Source organism: Staurois parvus, unplaced genomic scaffold (assembly GCF_062004578.1).
Source record: "Staurois parvus isolate SC_StPar_1 unplaced genomic scaffold, SC_StPar_1.0 ptg000258l, whole genome shotgun sequence".
Lineage (NCBI taxonomy): Eukaryota > Metazoa > Chordata > Amphibia > Anura > Ranidae > Staurois > Staurois parvus.
Genome location: NW_028318054.1, coordinates 6,313,160 through 6,340,418, shown reverse-complemented (window position 1 = coordinate 6,340,418; position 27,259 = coordinate 6,313,160). Strand labels below are relative to the sequence as shown.

General features: G+C 40.7%; 1 protein-coding gene across 2 annotated transcripts in view; it reads right to left on the bottom strand.

The window, feature by feature from the left end:
• Positions 1 to 19,614: 19,614 nt before the first annotated feature.
• OLFML3 (olfactomedin like 3) overlaps positions 19,615 to 27,259 on the bottom strand; it is a 33,213-nt gene continuing 25,568 nt past the window's right edge. For both annotated transcript variants that reach the window (XM_089681081.1, XM_089681082.1), the window contains one exon: positions 19,615 to 25,982. In XM_089681081.1, coding sequence (XP_089537207.1) covers positions 25,195 to 25,982 — 788 coding nt within the window. In that variant the 3' untranslated portion in view covers positions 19,615 to 25,194. The remainder of the gene's footprint in view (positions 25,983 to 27,259) is intronic.

Here is a 27,259-nt window from a genome sequence, read left to right as displayed (position 1 = left end):
TGTGACTCTTGTATATGTAGTAGCGTGATAATAAATTAATGGTTCTTAACCTTTATCCTGCCACAGACCCATTACAGTAGCAAGGACTTATTTTATTATATTTTTTCATCCTAACAAATATTAGTGTAGTAGAGTGCCTCATTATGCTCAGATTCCGGTGCAGGCCCTTTTAATTCCATTTATTATCCATGATCTATTCCATTTCCCACAGCACCTCCAGATAAGGTAGGTTTGTCTGCTTACCTCCCTCACCAGCTCAGAGAAGTAGAGATAGATGGGCAGGTGAGCTGCAGGCAGGTATGAGGTCCTCCACTGTCAGAACCAATGTACAGGCAGTCATACCAGAGCCTAATATCATGCAGCTTCTACAGAAGACTCATCTACTCAGGGTCGGACTGACCATTTGGAAACTCGGGCACTGCCCAAGGGCCCGGGGTCAGTAGGGGGCCCCATGAGATGCCCCTGGTACCTCTTTCATAGGCTTTTTTGAGTTTGGGCAAGGACACAGGAGCCCCATGATCCCCTAGTGCCCAGGGGCCCCATGAGTTTTCAGTCCGCCCCTGCATCTACTGTGGGGAATTCCTCTCCAAGTACTCCAGTTCCAGTTAGATTGCCCTTTGTTCTTGTGCTTTGGATCCCCTTACCTGTGTTACTAGAGTGACCCTAAATATTCCACTTCCAGTTAGATTGCCCTACCAGTACTCCAGTTCCAGTTAGATTGCCCTTTGTTCTTGGGCTTTGGATCCCCTTACCTGTGTTACTAGAGCAACCCTAAATATTATTGAAAGGGATGAGTTTATGCAGATAATCACAAACCATTGTGTTCTTTAATGTTTTACTGAAGTAGTGATTCTCAGCTTAGCTACCTGCCATTATAGAGTCTTATAAAGACTATGCTATTCAGCCACATGAGTCACAGAGACATTGCTCTGAAGAGTCCATGTTTATTTATTTATTTATATAGTGTCGTCAATTTACGCAGCACTTTACATATATGTTATACATTCACATCAGTCCCTAACTTACATTCATACATACAACTATTAGGGCCAATTTAGACAGGATCCAATTAGCTTACCAGTATGTCTTTGGAGTGCGGGAGTACACCAGAGTACCCAGAGGAAACCCACGCAGGCACATGGAGAACATGCAAACAACAGGCAAGTGGTGCCATGGTTGGGATTTTAACCAATGACCCTAGTATTTGTGCAGCTTTCACATATTGTGTAGCTTTCTTTATTCTGAAGTGTATGCATGTTTTTTTCCCATCCTCAACCTGCTGTACATCAGTAAACTGCAAATTAAAGTTACTCTTTGTCCAGTTGTATGACTAATTACCCATTGTGTTTACAAACTGCAGGAAAATACAACAGAGCATTTCTTTTACTGTTACTACATTTCAGGATGTTTTACGTTAGATTTGAGGTTCAGATGGAGCTGTTCCGTTGCAATGGGGCTTATGCTTTATAATACAACCATCAGTCCCTCCCCTCATGCCAGGGTACTAGGTGTAATCCTAGACTCCCATCTGTCCTTTCACCCCCAAATCCAATCACTGTCCAAATCTTGTAGACTTTACCTCCACAACATCTCCAAGATACATCCATTCTTAACCTTGTTATATCTCGCCTTGACTATTGTAACTCCTTCCTCATTGGCCTACCTCATCGCAGGCTATCCCCTCTTCAGTCTATAATGAATGCTGCTGCCAGACTCATCCACCTTACTATGGCTGCCCATAGACGGGCCATTTATCGGCCTAATTGTCAGCCGATAAACGAAAAATCGGTTGTTGCTGCCATGGATGCTACCACCAATGCTTATGAAAAACGTCCGTTTTTCATGGATTTTCCAGCATGACCGATAAAAATAATGAGAAGATCCACGAAAAAAGGCCGACGGCATTGCCCCACTAACGGTGTGAATATCAGCCGATTTTTCCTTTGGACAAACATTTGGCCGATAAACGACCCATCTATGGCCTGCATAACCGTTCCATATCTGCCATCCCTCTCTGCCAATCCTTCCACTGGTTTCCCATTGCCCAACGAATAAAATTCAAAACATTAACTATAACCTATAAAACCATTTTTAATTCTGCCCCCAATTACATCACCAATCTTTTCACCAAATATCACCCAAACCATACTCTCCGCTCTTCGCATGACCTCCTGCTCTCTAGCTCCCTTGTCTCCTGCTCCCATGCTCATCTCTAGGACTTCTCCAGAGCCTCCCCATCCTCTGGAACTCTCTATTCCAATCTATCAGACTATCGCCTACTCTGCCCGCTTTTAGACGATCTCTGAAAACCTATCTCTTCAGGGAAGCCTATCCTGCCCTCAGCTAATAATGCAATCTTCCTTTCCTCCAACCAGTTCATCCCCCACAGTTATTACCTTTTGTACCACCAGCCCATCCTTCTTAGATTGTAAGCTCCAAGGAGCAGGGCCCTACTAACCCTCTTGTATTGAACTATATTGTTGCTGTATTGTCTCTCTTTATATTGTAAAATGCTGAGAAAACTGTTGGTGGTATATAAATCCTGTATAATAATAATAATAATAATAATAATAATGGGCGATCATAACACCAGAAGGTGTCGGTTAGGACTGGTTAAGAAACAGTAAAATAGAACTTGAGTGCCCTATTCTGCCCTCCTGCACTGACAGAGTGTCTTCGAGCTTTACATCTACCATATCTATGTGCTCATAATATGCAGAGATCCAGGACAAAATCAATGTAAAAAAAGTAGTGTAATCAATGAGGCATTTGTAAGACACTGCATTATGCAAATAATGATTGCTCATTGCACCTAGTTGTAGCTTAATGACTAGGCCATTTTAAATTGACAGCCAAAAAATTTCCGGCTATGTTCCCTTACCTTTATTTCTGTGGAAAGGAGCTGAAAAAAGCAAGGCAAAGAGTGCTGGGAACATCTAGTTTTACCCAAAAAAGATGGTTTTTATGCTGATAACAGTTGTCAAGGTAAGATGAATAACTGAATGACAAATGGTAAGCCCACCTACTAGTTCATTTTGATTTTTTGTTTCAAAGTTTGTACTTTACTTATGTTTTACATGCCTTTAAATCTTAACACAAGGCAGAAATAAACACTAATGCAAGCAAGCATGTCTTGGATAAGATTGATTAAACTGTGTAAAATGTTGGTGCTATATAAATCCTGAATAATAATAATAATAATAATAATAAATTATCTTTATGTGATATGGTAGCCTCTTGTAATCCTATGTTTAGCAGAGCTCCGAATGGAAGGTGTAGAAGCAGCCAAGGAGGCAATCAGTTGTGCTGCAGTGCTCATGGGATAACAAAGGACATGCTGAAAGGAAGAGAGAGAAGAGTGATTGAAAGATGAGCTCATCAGTTTACTTCTTCACCTTTCACTGTCCAGTAGACATGTGCAGAACGAAAACATTCACATTGACATGTGTCAATTCCTTATTTAAATAATTGTGTTTCTTTAAATTTGTTTAATTCATTTAAATTGTTTTTAGAATTTGTTTCATTTTGTTTTTGAATTCAATTAGCATTCAATTCTACTGAATTCGGAAAATTCTAATTAATATTTGAATTTGAATTGGCATTCAAATTTCGTGTATGCAGAATTCGGAAGATGGTTATATTCCTTCTATTTTATTCTGTTCTATTCGATGTCATTGTTTTTTTTATTTCTTTTTCTATTCTATTCTTTTCTATTATATTCTAATCTATTCAATTCACATTTATTCTATTCAAAATTTGAATTTCAGATGACAGCTATATTCTATTTTATTCTTTTTTTCTATTCTATTCTTTTTATTTTTTTGCTATTCTATTTTATTCTAATCTATTGTTTCTATTCTATTCTTTTTTCTATTCTATTATTTTTTATTTTTTGCTATTCTTTTCTATTCTAATCTATTCTATCCAAATTTGAATTTATTCTATTCGAAATTTGAATTTCGGAAGACAGTTATATTCTTTCTATTTTATTCTATTATTTTCTATTCTATTCCATTATACTCTGTTCTATTCTTTTATGTTGTATTCTCTTCTATTGTTTTTCTATTCTATTATTTTCTATTCTTTTATGCTCTATTCTCTTCTTTTCGTATTTGAATTCGAGTTGAATTTGTGTTGAATTTGATTTGAATTTTGTCCGAATTCTGTTTCGCTATTTCGGATTTGTTACTACTGTAATTTGGAAATTCGGATACATCCATATTTCCAGATAATGAAAATGTTGTCCAAATTTTGATTTGGAGCAAAATAGACCGCTCATGTTCACTGTCCAGTCATAGGCCGGGGGCAGTAAAAAGACTTAGTTTTATGAACTAACTGCAATCAAGAAAAGTCAGGACTTCAGGCTGGCTGTGTTGTGTGGGAGAAGTGAGGAAATATCAGGAATGAACACATGGAAATACAAATTCTTTTGAAGATGAAACAGCTTCCAGATACTTCTTTTATCTGTAGTTTAATTGTCCCCCTAGAGTTCATGTACTGTGTAAGCTCACACTATGGTGTTGCATTTACTTTGTAATTCTTTTTTTTTTCTTTGATTCACCTTACACCATAAATAGTAAACAAATACTGTAGATAAAATGCAGATATAATATTACAAGAAGAATGTTGTTGAAATAACTGTCTAGGGTCTCTTAAAAACAAACACATAGGCTGCAACCACTTATAAATTGCAGGATTACAAGACCTACACTCCTCACAAATCAAACCAGAAAGCTCTGCTCTTCAGTACAAACAGGCTAATATACAGACTTTCCTGTGTACACACTGCTCACAATGTGACAGGTACCGTATATATACTGTATGCATAAAATGACAGAAGGTTACAAATAATGTACAGTAGTTGTGTAGAAAAAAAGGATAACAACCAGGGGTGGACTGACAACTCATGGGGCCCCCGGGCAATAGGGGATCATGGGGCCACTGTGTCCTTGCCCACACTCAAAGCACACCCAAAAAAGCATATAAAAAGGTACCAGGGGCATTTCATGGGGCCCCCTACTGACCCCGGGCCCTAGAGCAGTGCCCGAGTGCTCAAATGGTCAGTCCACCCCTGATAACAACTAATGAAGTACTCTACTTCAGATATCAGAACTATTTTGCTTTTGGCTATTTGTTTCTTTAAATCTCTCTGGGCAAGAAATCTTTTGCATTAAATTATTATTTAACCTACCTTACCTAGGATCACCTCTGTGAGTGTACAAATTAAGTGTTCTATGACCCCGGTCACACTGGATGCGAATTGAAATCACATGCCAAATCTCATCCTATTGTCCGCAATTAGAGAGGCCAGAGCTGCACAGGTTTCTAAAGTAGTACATGCACTACTTTTGGTGCGATTTTCTAGACATCTGTATCAGATGTCTTGCAAATTGCACCTGAAATCGGCATGTCATCCGACTTTGAAATCGTGCAACTTACAGTGAAGTCAAAGTAAGGTTTGATGTGATTGGGGTGTAAATGTACATTCAGTGATTGTAATTATTATTATATAGGATTTATATAATGCCAACAGTTCACGCAACTCTTTACAATATAAAGGGAGAAAATACAGCAACAATACAGTTTAATACAAAAGGGTTAGGAGGGCTCTGTAACCTTTAACCAATGACTAAACTCAATTAATAGATAAACCAATGAAAAAATAAAGCAATAAAAACAGTGACAGTACATGAAGCAATATGGTGGCTGCTGTTACAAAGGCTCTGTAACCTTCAACCAATGACATACCAACTTACAGTGCTGTTCTCCTCTAATGTATACTGAATATTAAGCATACACCATTGAAACACATAAATATATGTTTCCATATTTGTTCAGTGTCCAATGCAGTCTCCACCGGACTGTAATAAATAATAAAAACTGGTGCAGTCTCTAAAGTAAAGTGCAAGCGTGCAATCACTGTCCAATGGTTGGTGCAGGAATCTTAATGCCATGCTCCCCTTCAATGTTCCCCCACTCACCAACTATTGTTTACCCTGAAAGTGGAACTACAGGTATCTTTTCGCCATCTTTGTGCCATTTACCTTCACTTTCCCATAGCCAAACAGGAAGTGGGAGGAAATCCCTGAAAATTAAGGAAATTCCTTGAGGACCCCTAGGTCACCAGAACTAGTGTCCCCATTGGAAAAGTTCCCCTCCATTACTTTTCAGGAGACAACCCAAAATGTAGGATTTTCCTTTACTTTCACTTTCATTGATAATGGTAAACAGGATACATAGGGTGAATCTCCCTAATGGGGACACAGACAGGAATAAAAACTGACAAGTGTTCTAATCCATCTCCACTTTAGCTAAAACGTACATAGTTAGTCTGGCTGAAAAAAGACAAAAGTCCATCTAATTCAACCATAAAAAAACGTTATAATCCTACACCCACAGTTGATCCAGAGGAAGGCAAAAAACCCAGCAAAGCACGATCCAATTTTCTCCTGCAGGGGAAAAAACTCCTTCCTGATCCCCCAAGAGCAATCGGATATGAAAATAAAAGTTTTGCGTTTAGTTATACTTCAAGCAAAGCAATAAGTATCAATAAGCACTTTTGATTATGGGTATCTTTTAGCTTGGGCTCTCTTCTTCTCCATCATCCACCGCTCCTCCGGTCCGATGTCAGGGTTCAATAAATGGCATGCTCACCATATATAGGAATCACAACAAGAGAGAACCACATAGCATAATTCCATTCTTTTATAATACTCTGTTAAAAAGATAAGTTACACTCAATAAAAACAAATTGTATAAAGGCAGAAATGCCAGACTGGAAATGCTGCCCCAGTGTGGGTTCCACCTGCTGGATGTGATGTCATAGGGAATCCCCACTAACGCATTTCGCCCCTCTCACAGGGTGTTTTCAGAAGCTGGGTATGCCAGTCATTGGTCCTTCTATTAACTCGCTTCCCACTCCTACTACACCCACAAGCCTGTCCAATATCCCCTGGCCATTACATCACTTCCACTTGCCTCACCGGTCATGTTAAGTCTTCCCTTAGGTGTACACAACTTCACAATGTTTTGGGAACAAGAACACTGCCATCTTACTACACCCCTGTATTACAGACATGACATGTTTCAAGTGCTACTAAGTTAGATTAATGAGTGGAGTAGAGGTGGACATTTTAGGCACAGTAACAGGTCTTTGAGAGCCAGAATTCTTGCTGTTTCTTAGGTGTTCAAATACTTATGTTCAGCAGTGCAAGACAAATAAATTCTTTAAAAATCATACAATGTGATTTCCTGAATTTTTTTTAATTCTGTCTCTCAGAGTGGGAATGCACCTACAATGTGAATTTCAGACCCCTCCATGATTTCTAAGTGGGAGAACTTGCAAAATCGCAGGGTGTTCAAATACTTCTGTTCCTCACTGTATATAATAAATATTTATTTAAATATATTTATTTAAATTTGTAACTAAAATCATTGCAGAACAGTTCAGTAAACTCAACTTGATAAGAAGACATGTTTCAGTTCTTTGGTTGCATTAATAAATTATTTTAGCACTCCAGTACAGCTTGTTCAGTTTACACAACAACCCCTTTGTCTTGCTTGGGCTTAAAATCAAGCATTTTGTTTTAATTTCCTTTTTGCTGCATTCAAGGGCAAAGAACACACACGTTAAAATAACTGTTACATAAAAAACTAAAGGGCATTCGAAACCTTCTGGCATTCTAATAAATACAGTATATTAGGCAGAACAGAATAAAAAGGGGTTAATACATTTGATTGTTTAACTTACTGTACAAATAATAAAGTACATACTATATATCTGTAAGGGGGTTCTTAATGGGATGTTGTTAACCACTTGCCCTCCTGAGGATTTACCCCCCTTCCTGACCAAGCCATTTTTTGTGTTACGGCGTTGCATTACTTTATCTGACAATTGCGTGGTCATGCAACGTTGCACCCAAATTAAATTTACGTCCTTTTTTTTCCCACAGTGTTACCAATATCGGCTTGGATTTCTGACTACGTCTCTGCCTCCTGACTTGGTACCTCGCTGCCAGCACGTTATCAACTTCTGCCTGTTTCTGACCTTGAGCTAGATCCTAACCCTGCACCTGTCTGCCTGGCTACTGCTGCTGAATAAAGCTTGCGACCAGCCTCCATGCTACCACTGGAAGGACTCCTGCGCTGCCAAGCTTCAGCCCACTACAACAGCTTCCTGGTACCTGTGCCCTTCCACTGCCCCAGCAGTCCCTGTCTACACTACCAGTGTTGCTTAGACGGGAATTGCGAAAGTGGCCACCCTCGTCATCTCAGGCTCCACAGTCAGGTACGTGTCACTGATGTTCATTATGCATATGTAGCAATCTATTAGTCAGGACTGTTCATGATGTTCTGGTGCTGTTGAGTTTGCCTTGAGCTCCCCCTGCCTTCTGGAAGCCACTAGAGTGTTCTAGAACATAGGAGGGCGCGTTCTGGGAGGATGTCACATGACACCCTCCCAGGACTGGGTAGCTGCGCTGTAGCCATCATTTGGCTATAGCACGGTTACCAAGTGGTTAAAGGGGTACCCTGATTCTAATGAGCCCCCTTCCCACAGACCCTCACAACCACAGGGCCAGGGTTGTGGGAAAGAGGCCCTTGTCGAGAGCACGTGGCCTGGTAAGCCGGAGCGAGGAGGGGGAGCTTGATCGCCCCCTTTCCTTGCCTTGCCAGGTCTGCGCTCGGATCATGGGTCTGGTAGGAATTTAGGGAGGACTCCACGCTTTCCCCCCCACCCCATTTTCTGGAGCTGGGGTTTCCCTTAAAAGGCCTACCAGGCCTAAAGGGCCTGGTATGGCTTTTAGGGGGAACCCCACGCACGTTTGCCCCTATTTTTGGGAGATGGGGTTCCCCTAAAAGTGCTACCAGACCTAATGGGTCTGGTATGGGTTTAAAACCCCGTTCACTTTTAAAAAAAATGTTTACTGTGGGGTCCCTCCTAACCTTTCTACCAGACCTAAAGGGCCTTGTATCGATTGGGGGGGGATACACTGTTTCTTTTTTTTAATGTATTTTTTGTTTGTTTTATTTGTTTTTTTTAACATTATTATTGTTTTTTTTTTGGGGAGACTATGATCACATCTGTCTTTGACAGTGTCCAGCAACACACTGCATAAGGCTACAGTGTAAGCAGCCTTATATAGTGTGGGGTGGAGACTTAGCTGTGAACCATGATTGGCCAAAAGTCACAAAGTCACAGTGACTTTGGCCAATCATGGCTCTCACAGTGCATTGTGCTGTGATTGGCCAAAGCATTAGACCTGACTTGTGTTCAGGTGCATTGCTTTGGCCTATCATGGCTCTCACAATGCACCATGAGAGCTCAGTGCATTGTGGGGCGCTTGGTGGGTAAACAGCCCACTGAACACCTTTACCATTTGTGTGTTCGATGAACACTCAGCCCAACACTACTACTGAGTGAGCCCGTTTGCAGAGATATTCATAGAAGTTTCATATTTGAAAGTAATGAAGGCATGCTGATGAACACAACACAGAAATGGGAGTTCTTCACAAACACTGTAAGTGAACACACTGCAAAATATATTCCCATGGGCAACAAGTTCAAATGGCTAAATATCAAACCTATGTGGCTTACGGACAAATTTAAAAAGCTATAAAAGAGCTTTTATTAAATATAAAAATGAAGGAAAGCTATAAACGTTTAAACCTTACAAAGAATATAACAGAATATGCAAAAAGGAAATAAAGGCCGCAAAAATTGAAAACGAACGACAGATTGCAAAAGATAGCAGGACAAACCCCAAAAAAATCTTAAAATATATTAATAGGAAAAACGTCCGATCCAAGCATGTAGGCCCTTTACAAAATAATCTAGAGTGGGTGACTGAGAACAAAGAGGCAAATTTATTAAATATCTTCTTCAGCTTTGTGTATACAAAGGAGAATGGGGGGAGCTCTTGTTCATAATGGTCATGGTATTCACACAACTCCAGATGATCCACATTGGCTCACAATTGATATGATCCAGAAATATTTAGACAGAATAAAGGTGAGCTCTGTCATTTCAAAGCCATTGTTTCTAATTTTTAGGGACTCTTTCATGACTGGCATAGTACCACTGGATTGGTGTAAGGCCAATGTGGTGCCAATATTTAAAAAGGAGTCAACATCTTTACCAAGTAATTATAGACCTGTTAGTTTAACTTCTATAGTTGGGAAGATACTGGAGAGTTTAATAAAAGACCACATAGATGATTTCTTGCTGGAAAGAAATTATTTTAAGCAATAGACAGCATGGATTCATGAAAGACAGAAGCTGTCAAACAAATCTTATTTCTTTTTATGAGGAGGTGAGACAGAGGGGTGGCGGTGGATGTGGTATACTTGGATTTTGCAAAAGTGTTTGACACAGTTCCCCACACATGGATAATGTGTAAGGTAAAGTCTACAGGCTTGGAAAATTCCGTATGTAAATGGATAGAAAACTGGCTAAAATATCGTATTCAGAGAGTAGTGGTTAATGATTCATACTCTGAATGGTCTAGGATTGTCAGTGGTGTACCCCAAGGTTCAGTGTTGGGACACTTACTTTTTAATATATTTATAAAGGATATAGGGTTAGGGATTAAAAATACCATTTCAGTCTTTGCAGATGACACCAAGCTGTGAAGGATGTCTCCAATTTACAAGCTGACCTCAATGCACTGTTTAACTGGGCAACTATGTGGCAAATGAGGTTTAATGTTGATAAATGTAAGGTTATGCACTTGGGGGCTAAGAATATGCATGCATCATACATACTGGGGGTGGGTACAACTGGGGGAATCAATGGCGGAGAAGGATCTGGAAGTTCTGGTAGATCACAAGCTTAATAATGGCATGCAATGCCAAGCAGCGGTTTCTAAAGCGAGCAAAATCCTCTCTTGTATTAAAAGAGGTATAGACTCCAGAGAGAGAGATATCATATTACCCCTGTACAAATCATTAGTAAGACCTCATCTGGAATATGCAGTTCAGTTTTGAGCACCAATTCACAAAAAGAACATTGGGGAACTGGAGAAAGTACAGAGAAGGGCAACCAAACTGATACGAGGCATGGAGGAGCTCAACTATCAGGAAAGATTAGAGGAACTGAATTTATTCTCTCTTGAGAAAAGGAGATTAAGGGGGGATAAGATCAACATGTATAAATACATCAGTGGTTCATATAGTGAACTCGGTGTAGATTATTCACCTTGAGGTCATCACAGAGGGCAAGGGGGCATTTTTACATCTGGAGAAAAAGAAATGTAATCTCCAAACACGGAACGGTTTCTTCACAGTGAGAGCTGTGAAAATGTGGAATAGACTCTCTCAAGAGTTGGTTCTGGCCAGCTCAGTAGAATGCTTTTAAAAAGGCCTGGATACACAGAATTTAACTGGATACTAATATTTATAGGTAAAGTTGATCCAGGTTTTTGCCTTCCTCTGGATCAACTGTGGGTATAGGTTTATAACTTTTTTTTTTTTGGTTGAACTGGATGGACTTTTGTCTTTTTTCAGCCAGACTAACTATGTAACTATGCTCCAGCATATGATGCAGAAGAGTCCAATAGATTTGAAAATGACTTACAACTGTTGGACTAAGCACTAGGGTTATAACCAAAGTGCGTCTGAGTGCCAAAAAAAGAGGCACAGTGCATACCAAGGCAAGGCTCATGGTTGCCAGGGATCAGAGCAGAAACAAAAAGTGGAAGGTTTGTGGTTATGAAGTGAAGTGTCCCAGTCTGTGAAATAGGTAGTCACACAAATTGGGAGGTTCTGTGAGCAAGTCAAGGCAAGATCCAGAGGAAAGATATGAGCTGCATAGAGGATATATCACTATTAGTGGTAATCCAAAATGTATCCAAGGCATAATGGAAAACACATTTACTATTTCACATGGCTTTTGTACTGAATCTAAGTAAAGCCACATGGGTATATATCTTTGATAGGTAAAAATGTTTCCTAACCATAGATTAATGCGCTCCCTTCCATCTGGGACACACATGTACAAAAGGAGAACATTGTCTGTGGAAATCTTTACCGTATCAAGAGACACATAATCATATGCAGATTGTCACTTGTATTTCCTCTTAAAATCAAATAAGCCAAGAATCCTAAATTGTATCATATGCTGTGAGTTGCATCAATCAGTGCATAGGACATGTGACATGGTTTTTGCATCTTCTCTCATTCACAACACACTCTAGTTCAAATATGACATTTGCAGACAGTGCTTATCACTGAATCTGAATATTCTGTTTTGTGCTTACTAGAAAATAATTAAGCTAGCATTAACAAACAAGAATCTGTCTTCATATTAGCTTGTCATATTCCTCTCACAGCAGAATAAAGTTGGTCATACATTATTATCTTTAATTCAGTCAACAGATTCCAGCATCCACAAACGCAAGATGGATGGGGAACACCTGCCACTGTAAGAATACACTGATCAGTGGCTGCAGCTGGTTGGCTGTAGCTTCTGATTGATAGAAAATTACAATTACAACATGTCCCTTTAACAAAAGTTGATTAAATAACTGAGCAGGAAGCCCACACGCTGAATTTCGATCAGTGCATGGCCAACGTTAGAGAAGGAGGAGAAGTCCTCTGATCCGATTGAACTCTCTTAGTGTTTATGAATATGCTTACAGTAGGAGAGAGACGATTGATCTTCTCTTTGTGTTGTTGTTTCACTGTCCATTCACTGGATGGGGGTAGTCCTGGCCAGGGGCGGACTGACCATTTGGAAACTCGGGCACTGCCCGAGGGCCCGGGGTCAGTAGGGGGCCCCATGAGATGCCCCTGGTACCTTTTTCATAGGCTTTTTTGAGTTTGGGCAAGGACACAGGGGCCCCATGATCCCCTATTGCCCGGGGGCCCCATGAGTTGTCAGTCCGCCCCTGGTCCTGGCCAAGCTGTAATATTTAAAGGCTAAGTACACCTTAAAGAAAATAAATGTACATTTCTTAATGAAGCACAGGTGCAATGTCAGGCTCCTTCACACACTGCCTCCAGCTTTCCTGCCATATGATCAGACAGTTACAAAACTGGAGGAAGTGTCAATAAACTAAGAGAGTGCTCACCAGCACCTTTGCAGTTCATTGAGAGCTACAAGCTGTCTTCCACAGTAGAAGATGGGACTTGCTGTGAATGAATGACAAGGCTGTATGGGCGGAGCCCTGACACACCTGCGCTGTTTTTGAAATGTAACAGTGGGTGCGGGGAGAATAACCCCTGCCTGCTGTCACCTGGGGGGATCAGTGGAGGGTGCTGGGGGGAAAAACCTGGAGCATGTTACACCCTACATTTGGGTGTAACATTTAACCAGTTCCTGCCTGGCCTATAGGAGAATGACGGCTGAGCAGGACTCTTGTTGATCGTCATATAACGTCCTCTCGGATTGCTGCCTTGTACACATCTGCTGGGCCACACTGCAGCGAGATCTGTCAGGGGCTGTGTTCATAGAACACAGCCGATGACTGATTTGTGTATCGGCCCGTTGCTTTTCCATGTGACCACTGTGACCGATCACAGCAGGTCACATGACAACTGTAAACAATGGATGGCTTTCTTTCATGCTTTCTTTGGCTGTGATTGGTCACAGTGATCACATATATAGGCCAAACACAGCTAATCACAACAAAAAACACTGAATAAATCAATTTCATTCAGTTAAATGCTGATCGCTTCCCCAGTGTAGTACAATGTTAGTATGGTAACATTATATTACTCTGAAAAAATAATATAACTAAATGAAATAAATATATATATATATATATATATATATATATATAATTTTTTTTTTTTTCTGCACTGTCACCAGTCATTGTCCCTGATCACCATCATACCAGTTATATGATAACGCTGTACTGCATGGTGACAGTATGTGAAAAAAATGTTTTTAATTTCTTAATTTTCCAAAAAATTATGAAAAAAATTACAACTTCAAAAAACTCACCATGCCTCTTACTAAATACCGCAGACTGTACTTTCGAAAAAGGGATGATTTGGGGGTATTTGTACTGTCTTGACATTTTTGGGCCTCAAGAAATTAAATCAGTGCCATCAGTACTGGAATGATTGATTTTCAGATATGTACCATAGTTTATGAACTCTATAACTTTCCTACAGACTAAATAATATACACTAATTTGGGTTATTTTCACCAAAAAATGTAGCAGAATACATTTTGAGCTAAATTTATGAAGAACAATTATTTATTTGCAAAATGTTATAACAGAAACTAAGAAAATTGTTTTTCAAAATTGTTGGTCTTTTTTCATTTATTTAACAAAAAATAAAAAACCCAGTGGTGATTAAATACCACCAAAAGAAAAATTGAGTTTGGGTACAGTGTTGCATGACCACGCAATTGTCATTCAAACTGTGAGAGTGCTGAAAGAAAAAAATTGGACTGGGCAGGAAGGGGGTAAAAGTGCCCTGTGTTGAAATGGTTAACATGCTCCAAAAGGTGAACCTATCCTTTAACTACAATGTGGTCTTCAGGGAGGTTTGTGCTGTTTTGCAGTGATGCCTGGATCCCAAGACTGAACAGAATTACAAATTCTTTGAAAGGCAAATTTCTATATTTCACTCAGGGGCGGACTGACCATTGGAGAACTCGGGCATTGCCCGAGGGCCCAAGGTCAGTAGGGGGCCCCATGAGATGCCCCTGGTACCTTTTTCATAGGCTTTTTTGGGTGTGGTTTGAGTGTGGGCGAGGACACAGGGGCCCCATGATCCCCTATTCTCCGGGGGCCCCATGAGTTGTCAGTCCGCCCCTGATTTCACTGTATGCCTGGTGTTCAGGTATACATACACAAGTCCAGTGTGAACGTCACTTTATTTTTTTCCATGCATACACAGTACATGTGATGAAGGTGTAAGTACCTTTTTAAAGGCTTCCTTAGTATCAACCAAACTGTCAAACATAGGCTAAGATGGGAGCTTCCTTGGTTTTAAAGGATTGGAGTGTTTGGTTTAAGGCTGTAGTGTGTGGGGCTTAGTGGTTGGTTGGGGGAGTAGGCTTTGTGTGAGTACGTTTTCTGGATTGAAGAGAACTGTGCCACTATGTGAGTTTAATATCTGTATACGCTTTCCCCTCTGGAGAAAAATAAGGAGCTTCATCCAAAGGGAGATGGTAAGTGAAAGGGAAGCTCTTGTGATTTGCCAGAGACACTGTGCTGTTTGGGGCCAAATGTGGGCATTATGACTTTCCACTTGGTAACTAAATGCATACTGTGAAGATTCTGTGTTGTTTACACTGTAGAAGAAAGATGTGCTGTACCTCTGTTTGCATTGTTAGAGTAAGACCACTTCGCTGGCTAGACATCAAAATCTCTAGTAAATAGCATGTTTAACCACCTTCTGGTCTCGACATTTCTGTCATTGAGAAGATCAGTGAGAGGAGAGCAAGATCAATAGTTATGGAGTGGACTCAAAGTGGTAAGTGTAAATTAGTCTGGTTATGTCATGTTGAAGGCTCCTCGTGTTCCTGTAGTGTGAGGGCATAGGACACTACATTTGTGCCCATTGTGACGGCCCTGAGTATTTTTTAAAATTTATCTCTTTTTTGGGGACATGAATAGCTCCATCTTGACTGGTCAGGAGACCACTCAGTGGTCCTGTAGCTTGAGCTACAGAAGAAAAAGAAGTGTTCTGAGTTCATAGAAATGCTTTTGGAAAGCCCTGAAATAAAGTATACAGATAATTCAGTAATTTCTGTTTTGCAGAACGTGATCCATATGGACCCCATCATACATACATCTAATTTTTCAATAGTATTCTCTTATAAGCAGATGTGAAGTATTTTTTTTAGAGATTCTTGTTAATGTATGTGACCTATTGCAAAATCAGAAGAGAATAATCTGAACACTATCATGCATTACAGAAGCAATACAAAAAGTGTTGTTTGAAACTATACATCTGTTGATTGTGAGTTTCTAGCACCATGGCAGTATGGCCCAATTATGGAGATTTGATAGACTTTTATTTGTTATGAAAAACATAATTTCTGAATAATAATATGATGATTATGGAGATCTCCTTGCCAGACAAAAAACTATGTACTAATTCATAAGAATGGCTGCTATTTGCATTTTCTGTTTGGATGAAACGTTAAGTACAAACTCTGATCATTCACATTTTGACCTATGAGCACACCAAATAATAAAAAAAATCCCCAGCATAATCTCCAAGCTGGACAGCAAAAAAAAAAAAAAAACTAACAAAAACATTTTAGCATGCATCTCAGGTTAGAGCCTTAGTTTTGTTGCATTTATTTATTTCAAGTACTTATATAGTGCTGTCAATTTACACAGCTCTTTACATTTATATATTGTACATTCACATCAGTCCCTAACCCTCAAGGGGTATACAATCTAAGGTCCCTAACTCACATTCATACATACTAGGGACAATTTAGACAGGATCCAATTCACCTACCAGCATGTCTTTGGAGTGTGGAGGGAAACCAGAGTACCCGGAGGAAACCCATGCAGGCACAGGGAGAACATGCAAACTCCAGGCAGGTGGCACCATGGTTGGGATTTGAACCAACAACCCTAGCACTGTCAGGCGGAAGTGCTTACCATTTAGCCACTGTGCTGCATTTGAAAACGTATTGCACCTCTGTAATGTGTGCTGCAAGTTACCACACCTAGCAGAGGGGCTTTGATGGTGCAGTGTAGTTTCCCACATATTTACAAGGGACTACCTCCACTGCAGGTAAGCCTGCTCTCAATTAGTGCATTGCTTAGAGCATTATGTGTATACAGTATGTGTGTGCGTGCGTGCGTGTTTTGTGTCCCAGGTTGGGATCTGAGTTTTGAGTCAGAGATTTTTAACCGTGCTTTACTTTGATGCAGCAGTGTGGCTTAATGTGTATTGTATATGCAAATGTTGAAACAAAAACCTCTGTTTTCAAAGTGTAGATAAAGCAAAACTTTTTCTACATACGGCAGAGAAGGGTTAAAACCCCTGTTATATTATTTTTGCAGTGCTCTGCCCAGAAGATTTTCCTTCACTTCCTATCTTGGAGACACAACAGGAATTGAGAGCAAATCTCTACAAAGTAAATAGAATTCCCACCTTGGAGAATTGTCATAGGACAATCCCCATTACAGGTTTTTACCTCACTTCTTTCTCTAATGACAACTTAATTTCTTTTGCATTTTCTTCCTTAGCTAGCTGTCACATTTTTAAAAAAAAAATCAGCCATGTGGGGCTCATCACCTGGCCTCGTCATTTATTCACAGAGTTCTGTGAATGGGAAACTGCAAGTACTGACAGCCCTTGCTGCTGTCAGCTTATAGTTCTCTATGAACTACCAAAGCACTGTTGAGCTCCGTGGTAGTTCACTGATTTTTCTTGTCAGTGTAAAACTGCCTGTCCATACAATGTACGGGCAGACAGTTAAACACTGACAGTCTGCAGGAGTCCTGCATGGCATCAGTGATCTGCTGATCGCTGGTGCAATGCTTACCAGGCTCCTAAAACAAAAAAAGTAAATTAACGTTTTCAAATTGTAAAAAAATGTGCATTTATTGTTTTTTGTTAAAAGATGAGCTCATCCTTTAAAAAAATAGTGACATATTGAGAGTTGAGATTTTGTGCTGACTACAGTGGTTGGAGATTGTAGTGGTGAATTTCTGTATTGCTGAGGACATGGAGATCTGAACTGGTCACTGCTGGGATCTCTGAGAGCTGTAGTGGTCGATATTGTGCACAGTATTGAGAGACTGAATCAGAATGCAAAGGTAATGCTAACAAATAACAGACCAGTGAACACAGAGGGGCTGGAAGGAAGAAAGTTGGCAAAGGTAAACAAGAGAAACAGAGGCACAAGGACTTTGGAATGCACAAAGGACCTCAAAGATGCAAGAATACAGGTTGCATGTAGGAACTTACGGAGGTAGCCACATGGGACAGGCTGGAAGACATTGGGGATACAGAGGTCATACTGGGGAGCACTGGGAGATGCTTGCATACAGACATTAGGAATAAGAGGGATCCCGCACAGGGTTATTAAGAATACCAGGGTCATATGGAATATTTTTCAGGAAGCCAAGGGCACAAGGAACCACTGGGGAGTATACTAGCAATCTTCTCAGAAATCACAGGGAGCTCTGGCACTAGGAAAACTATCTGTTGTTCATGCAAAGCATGAGGCAGTGATGCAAGCTTAAAGGATACGTTTACCTTTCCTAACATGTTACATGTTCAGGGTATAACATGTAACATGTTACAAAAAGACCGGGGCTAGGTAAGTAGGCCAAGGGGCAGGTGAAGAGCCTGCCATAAAGTGCTCAGGGGCCCAAGTATTTAGTATTGGGCGAGGTAAAGTGCCCAGGGGCTAGGTAATATGCCCAGGATGCAGGTAAGGAACCCAGGGCTAGGTAATACTGTATGCCTGGAGATCAGGGAAAGAGTCCAGGAACTGGGTAAGATGCTGGGAGCTCAGGTATTGTGTCTGGGGGCTAGGTAAAGTGTTCAGATGGCAGACAAAGTGCCCAGGGGCTGGACAAGGAGCTTGGGGGCTTGGTAAGGAGCCCAGAGGCTGCTGGGACCCACACTACATTTCCAGAAGAATGTTTAAAGCCCAATAGATGCCTCATAGTATGATTCACCCTTTAATCTTTACTCACCTTACTTTAGCATCACGTGTTCCATCTCCAGCTGGAGAGCATTTACCCCTGCCATGAATGAATGCAGATCAGGAAGGGGGGGCAAAAGAAGAGGGAGATGAGGAGAGCTCATTAGGGACTCACAGTCTGGCAGAGACAGGGAAGACACGGGGCTGGAAGACAGTGGGGAGAAGTGGGGAGTGGGGAGAAGCTGGGGATGAGACAGTCTACTCAGTACTGTGCACTGTGCATTTATCATTCTCCTCAGCACGTAATCCACCTCCTCCACTCATCCTATCACATTCCTAACATACCATCTTCTCAGGTGACTCTGTGGTCCTCACACAGGCACACTCTGCTCCATGGTTACACACAGGGGCGGACTGACCATTTGGAAATTGCCCAAGGGCCCGGGGTCAGTAGGGGGCCCCATGAGATGCCCCTGGTACCTTTTCCATAGGTTTTTTTTAGTTTGGGCAAGGACACAGGGGCCCCATGATCCCCTATTGCCCGGTGGCCCCATGAGTTGTCAGTCCGCCCCTAGTTACACAGTGACATGTAAAAAAAAAAATGAAGCTGAAGGGCCCCCCCCCCGGACTATGGGTGGGGTCATAGTTGTGACCCCTGAGACCCCTGATGCTACCCCCATGCCTGTGTTTATTTTGCCGTATTTATTATGCCTAAACCCCACTGGTTTTACTACACGTTTTTAGCCATTTTTAATATACATCACTCAGTTTCATTCCACTCATTGCCACCCCCACTCCTGTATTTAATTTTCCATGGACCATAAGTTTTCATGAAGTAATTGCAGACAAAATCCACCATCAACGCATAAGAAATATATCAAAAGGTACCAGTGACTGTTATGTTTTGTTATGGGTACTAACTCTCTTTTTTTTCTTAGGTCTACTTTTAGTAAATGCGGCACAGTATTTGCATAAACTAATTTAGAAGAACACTCATACAGTCTTGCATACATTTATAGACTATTTTGTACACATAGTATATTAAGAGTGATTTATTAAAACTCAGATTGATAAAACATACAAAATGATTGAACTGCAGAGTTACCATTTAGCAGCACAAATTACATCACACAGACCTACACTTCACAGCTTCAATAGGTCAGAAGAGAAGTAAAACTACAAATTGGAGTGATGCCAGCAGAATAGGACTCTAGGGCGAAGTGCTGAGCTTATATGATTTTATGGCTGTAATAAAGAAGAGGTTATAGGCTTACCTTACTAGGCTCTAATGAACTAATGTGCTGTAATGGTCATTATTTTCATCAATTACAGCTGAAAAGAACAGTCACATGGCTGAACAACAGAATTTTAGTTGTATCCTTTCCACTTCAGCTGGAGGACTGAGTTGCTCTGTTGGAAAGCAGTATGACTGCTACTGGTAGGTTTTTTTTTCCTAGGATGTGTCAGGGCTGGATCTAGGGGTGCTGCGGTGGGCTGTGGTCACCCAAATTTTGGTCTTGCCCCTCCAGGACCAGTGGCATCAGCAGGTTGGGCCCTATGTTCAGGCACTGAAGTCCAGCCCAACCTCCGCAATGCAAATAGCCACAAGGATAAAAGAAAACCGTCTTGATACTTTGCAAACCCAGAGCAGACAGGCTAGATCCAGCCCTTGGATCCATGTATTTTATTTAATTTCTGGTTTAGGTTTAGGTTTTTTTAGGGAGTTGCATTTGGGGGGGCTAAGTGTTAATGTACTATCTTAGGGGATGGGTAAGCCTCAAGTGTTCAGAATAGGGGACAATTAAAAAGGAAATTATCTTTGGCAGAGGCCAAAGGACTAGTCACTGGTATTGCCTGTGATCTACCTGCAGCTGATCTTTCTTCATTACTGAGTTACCTGTTTCTCTGTAGGGATGGCCATCTTGGTAGAGTCAAGGCTTTCCTTATGTCACAGCCTCCAACAAGGAAAACCATGAGCAGACTACCAGTCAGGCAGCAGTACTTTAGATTATATATTACAGATATACAGTTATGATTCAGTAGACTCAAGAGTCCCCCACATACCAGGAAGTATTCTCCTTAACATAGCAAATATTCTCTTTTTGAGTTCAGTTTCACTTTAAGAGCTAAGTGCCTGATTTAGAGGATACTATCATTAATGGTTAGAGCTAGGAAGGCAGATGTAGAAATTTCAAAGTTGGAATCACTATGAAATACAGGATGTTAGTGTATGCAGCCAAAATGTTCCTTTAGGGGACCAGATTAGAACCATTGTCTTGTTCCATTGCTATCTATTTGTGATATTTCCCTTGCTTCCATGCCCAGTACAACAAGGAAAGGGAGGAAGAATTAGAAAAACAGCAAGGCATGCAAAAATAAAGATTAAAAAAAAATACAGAGATGGCAGAATTTTTTTTTTTAAATGAGAGATAGCAGCAGCTAGCCTCCGATCTATTTGAAACTAGCAAACAGGAAAAGGCATACAAAAACAGGGCATTATACAAAACAGTTCAAAAGAGTCCCAGCACATTTTAAGCTCTCCAGCAAAAAAACTAACCTGTTTTAACTATGCAGGGTCCTCCTGGTGTGTTGCTGTATATTAAAAAAGGTGTTTCTGGTTTTGCAGCAGAATTGGGTAATGCCTACTTGTTATATGTTCCTATTCACATAGCACAACTTAAAAATGTTTAAAAATTGCAGCTTACCTTTTTTTGAGATGATCTTTTGTGGAACTTCTAGCAAGGAAAAATTCTACTATGGTCTATTGTATAATTAAACTCTGTTCTGTATAGGCAGATATCACCTCATTAGTTGTACTGGATTTGAACACAGTAGGGGAGATTTACTAAAGCTGGAGCACTCAGAATCTGGTGCAGTTGTGCATGGTAGCCAATCAGCTTCTAACTTTAGTTTGTTCAATTAAGCTTTGGCAATAAAACCTGGTAGCTGAACGTTCTCTATGCAGAAGTGTGCCTGATTTTGCACTCTCCAGCTTTAGTAAATAAACCCTTTACTCTCTTTACAAAGGTGGCTAAAGGTTTAGGAGCTAGGATTTTCCATTGTGAACTACTACTTACCCAGTCTCTGGCACAGCTATTGGAACAGATCATTCTGAGCTAGCTGAGAAATGCTTGCAGTCAGCCATGACAACTTCTCCTCCAAACATCAGAAAGAAAGAAATAATTTCTTTTAGGTATGCTGTGTAAATAGGAACATATAACAAACATACAGTATAGTGGGGTTTTCTGAAATTTGATTGCAAAAGTGTAAATAAATTTAAAGTGATTGCAAGGGCTCCCATGTTTCCTGAAATAAAAAAAAATGTTATACTTACCCTCCCTGTGCAATGATATTGTTCAGAGCAGCCCCCAAGCCTCCTCTTCCAGGGTCCCCCGACAGTGTTCTCCACACTTCCTCGTCTCTGTTTACCCCCATAGCAAGTCTCTTGCTATGGAGACACACATGCGTGCGTGCGAGCTCCCGAGCCAGGCTGTGTGCGTCCATAGACACACAGTGTGATTCAGCCCCACCCCCACAGCTCTCAGTCTATCTTGTGAGAAGAGGAACAGAGAAAAGCACTGCTGCAAATAGGCACAGCTCCGGTAAGTATTTAGGGAAAGTGGGGAAAGGAACAGGTAGTGTCCTACTCTCTAGCTCCCTTGTCTCCTCCTCCCATGCTCGTCTCCAGGACTTCTCCAGGGCTTCCCCCATCCTCTGGAACTCCCTAGCCCAATCCATCAGACTATCACCTAGTCTGCTCACCTTTAGGCGCACTCTGAAAACCTATCTCTTCAGGGAAGCCTACCCCGCCCTCAGCTAATACTGAACTCCTCTATTCTTCCTACCACTCCATCCCCCACAGCTATTTCCTCCTATACCACTATCCCCTCCCTCCTAGGTTGTAAGCTCCAAGGAGCAGGGTATTGAATCGTATTGTTACTATACTTTCTCGTGTACTGTCTCCCACCATAATGTAAAGCGCTGAGCCAACTGTCGGCGCTATATAAATCCTGTATAATAATAATAGTGGGACAATTTTTACCTTAATGCAGAAAATGCATTAAGGTAAAAATAAAAGCATTGGCTTTATATTCATTTACATACTGTACATATATTGTACATTCACATCAGTCCCTAACCCTCAAGGGGTGTACAATCTAAGGTCCCGAACTCACATTCATATATACACATACTAGGGCCAATTTAGACAGGAGCCAATTAACCTACCAGCATGTCTTTGGACTTTTCTCCATCTCCAAGCACTTTCCCACTTACCTGGAACATTTTAGCTGACAAACCCACTTCTTCTTTGGAAGACGCTTGCCTCAGACAAGTGCTTGCTAGCTGAATTGTCGGACAGTTGGGGAGGGAGACAAGCATCTCCCAAGGAATGCAGGGGGAGGGAAGCTTGCCAGCAGCTAAAATGTTCCAGGCAAGCAGCCAAATGCTAGAGATGGAGAAAAGTGCTGTCTGTCAAAGCAGCCATCTCCTTGCTAGCTGTGTTGTTGGAAGGCCTTGAGGAACAAAACATCAATAAAAATGGAGGTGAGACTACTTGTTTAAATTGGTAGTTTATTTGACCTTCAGAATTAGGACAAACTGTATCCACTCTAGTCCTTCAGTCACCCTTATCCACAGTCTTGGGATTGTGGGCTAATGACGAAGTGTGATGAGTGACGATATTGAATAACAAAACAGCCTCTGCTTTAGGCCCCTTTCTTATGGGCGGACTCTGTCAAGCTGATCTGTCTGCTCAGCGGGGGATTTGTCCGCTGATCCCTGCTGAGCCAATGGATGGCAGGTCCGCTTGTGCAGAGCGGACACTTACATAGACCGCTGTTCTCTAAAGAGCAGTCGAATGTAAATGAACCGAATAGACGAACACCTGTCCATTTACATCCGACTGTCATCCGATCCGCTAGATGGATGGAAAACAGATCCCCTATCCTTCTTTTTTTTGCGGATCTGATCAAATGCATGTGAACTGTAAACGGACACATGTCCGTTTACATCCACCTCCCCATAGAGAACAATGGATGGTCCACTGGGGTCCGCCTGAAAAATGGACAGAGGACCCAATCAGTCTGTCCATGTCAAAGAGGCCTTAAAGAAGTTATTAAAATAAACAGAATTCTTTCTGATCGAAACGAACACTATTTTTATCAATATAGGCTAGCAACCTAGCCTAAACCAAAAATATAATTGTCCAATCTGGTGACACAGACAGCCAACTGAATGACTCTAGGAGTGTGTCAAATTGCCCTTCACCAGACCAGACCTCAAAAAAACTTAAATGCCAATGCTTGGGTAGTTTTAACAAATGCACATTTAAAAGTGGGCAAGTGTCAAATTAGGCACTAATGAAAATGGTATGCAGGATAACGGCATGAGAGCTGAAATCAAGAAAGTATTCAGGAAATTAGTGTCAGAAGATTAGTATGTCTATTCTAAATTATACTAACAATTTATATGAGGCTATTGACTGAGTACTGATTCACAGCCAGTAAATGCCCTGTCCTCCTGTACTTATTCTTAGAAGAAATGTAGCTTCATCCAAACATGATTTATCTTCCCCAATACATGTTTCTAAATTGATTGCTTAATTAAATTGAAAGTTTTTAAATCAGCACCAGGGATGGTAATTACATTAAATAAAAGTGCCCCTTGTGCTGGTGGCTGCTATGTTCATTGAAATTCTCATTCTGCTGTGGGGTATTATAACCTGCTGGACCTGTCACAGACAATTATCAAAAGTGAAAAAAAGTGACTTTTCCTGCCCTTTGAGCCCCCCTCCACTCCATCCATAAAAGCAGTACTATTATTTTCTGCAATGAAAATGGTGCTACGACAGTTATTGTGTAAAAAGTCTACAGCCTCAATTTATGGAGTGCTTTTCATTGTGGGAAGTGGTAGCATGGCTTTTATGAATGGAGGAGAGGGCTGAAACGGCGGGTATAGCTGGCACTTTTGATAAGTGTCCGTGACAGGTCCAGTGGCTTACATTGCCCACTGCAGCATCGGAAGATCACAGCCGTGGGGTATCCTGGTAGGCAGAGGAATGAATATTTCTATAAGCATAGCAGCCACCAGCATGAAAGACACTTTTCATTCAATGTAAGTACTGTTCCTGGTGCTGATTTAAAAGAAGAAAAAAAATCGGTAAGCTTAAGCTCTAAATCTGACAACTGTATTACGATTGTGCATATGATATATCACAGTGCCCAATAAACATGGTGTAAGTTATAAGTCATGCTGCAATGTCTTCATTCTGCTCCTCCAGGAAAGAAAAACCTCAATTTGTTAAAAGATTAAATCGATAATTTAAATAAACAGGAACAAGGCTCAGAACAGGTGGCTTTTCACTCCTAATTTGTAGCTTGAATATTGTACAGTTTGACTCATTTACTGTATAGACTTTGAAAGTTCAGTGATTTTGATGTCAGAATACAAAGTACAGGGTAACACATATAAAGCAGCACTGGTGTTTTTAAACATGCAGTGTTACCTAAATTCGATTTTTTTTATTTGTTAATAGAGCACAATGTGTCATACCCAATACATGTTAGCATCCTTTAAATGACAATGGCTACATTAAAGAACAATACATTCTGATTTTTCTAATACAATTCATCTTTGGGTTTCATGCTCAGTTTGTATATGATCTGGTAACCATCATCCCAAGCATAGATCTGACGGTCCTTAGGATTATACTTCATACTTGAATGGGATCCATATCTTTTAGGAAAGTAAACAACTGGCACATTTTCACTGGATATGGTGCCACTGACATCAAAGATACACTGTATACGAGAGCGACTTGGGAGTTTGGTGTTATACACCACATAAAGGGTACCACAAACCACAAAAGCACTTTCTGCATTTTCTATCGGACATGGAGTATCCCACATCTGCTCAATGCCAAGGCTGTTTGAGTCCAGTTTGGCTAAGCATATGTTTTTCTCATTGTCCCTAGTAGCGTAGATGACCCATAGACCTTCTTCATCGGCTGCTATATCTATGAAGTTATGCTTGGATAAACCATAAACTGGTACTTGGTCTTCAATTGGTAGCACAGCGCTATCAACCACTGTTTTGTTTGCCAAGTTGAATTTGATGACTTGGAATTCCTCTCCTTGTCGAACATAATAAAGGTTGCCTCCATAAACAATATGGCCAGTGCCAACCCATGGAAAAGGAAGTTTGATCCGAGCTGCTTTGCGTGTTGAAGTAGAAAGAGTGAATTCTTTCATACGGGGAAACACAAACACTGTGTCATTGCCAGCACCATCAAGGACATAAACTCTCTCTGAATTACCTATGGGGTCCTTCGTCCAAAGGCCAGCAGAGCTCCCATAGCGCTTCAATATTTTCATGGCATTAACTTGAGAAATTGTGTCACTGCAGTCTACAGAAGCAGATATGATAGCAAAAGACAAAAGTGAGCATATTTTGTAACAACAGAGTAAAGCAAATCAATATACTACCGGGTACTTGGTCAGATGTCTAACAATTATTACAAGATCACAGCAAAGTTTAAGTTTATTCTGCTTATATTTTTCCTTCCCTGGTTTCTTACACCCCTGGCATGCCCCATTAAAAGACTGTTTTTTTTTTACCAAACTTTTTATTTTTACTAAATACTTTATTTTAAGCCCAATGATATATTTATTGGGTCTATGCGCTTCTCTGTGAGAAGCTCATTGTGCATGGTAAAATCAGAGTTAGCAATTTCAGTATAGGAAAAGATCCTACATAACTGTACAGGACTGAATGGTCAAGCTGGAGTTCAACAAGAGAAGAGGTAAGAGATGTTCAGTCAGCTGATCTGGAGAAATACAATATTGTTTCATATAGGCTGTTCTCCAATTAATGGACCACTCAATAATTTTTTTTTGAGCAGGGAGGGTGAGAAAACTAGGACTGGCTCTAACAAACAGTTGAAGATATGTCTCTTCCCCCATAGGCAGGTTATAACACACATTACAATTGTTACATTACAGTTGTTGTGCTGGGAAAGAGCCCTGAAGGGTCTGAAGAGCCATGAAGGTCAGGAGGCATGCAAGCCTCTCTGATTGTTACAGAGGCAAAGAGCAATGCATTCATTTTCATCTGATTTCAGAGTTGGAAGTGGTCATTATATACTGCCCATACTGAAATGCAGTATACGTAAAATACCTCCAAGACTGTTAATTCTAAACTCAGTGTTTAAAGATAGGGATGAGGTTTGGGTCCTGGTCTACCATAGATATGAGGCAAGCCCTGCTTGTTCGCAGTTCTTGGACCCATTTGAACTAATGCAGAAATTACTGTAAAGATAATACACTGCAAAGGCCTTTAAACTTAGTTCAGCTGGCTTAGAAGTTGGTTTAGAAGAGCCAGTAATGGGGCTCTCATATTATCCTCACCTCCTTCTTGGGGCACTGGAGGTAAGCTTCATACACAAGATGAGAATATCAGGTGAATGATCATCCAGGGGTTTTTTTTTTGCATGCTATTCTCATATCAAAAATGAAGAGGTTACTGAAGTTATGAATATTCTCGTAAGACAGAATACAACTTCAGAAGTGATGTAATGTATTGTATTGTATTGCAATGTGTTCTTTCGTTTCCAAGCATGCGTAATCTTGGTCACTCGATTTTTTAAGGGCGAATACTGTACTGATTGAACGAAAATAGTTTGTT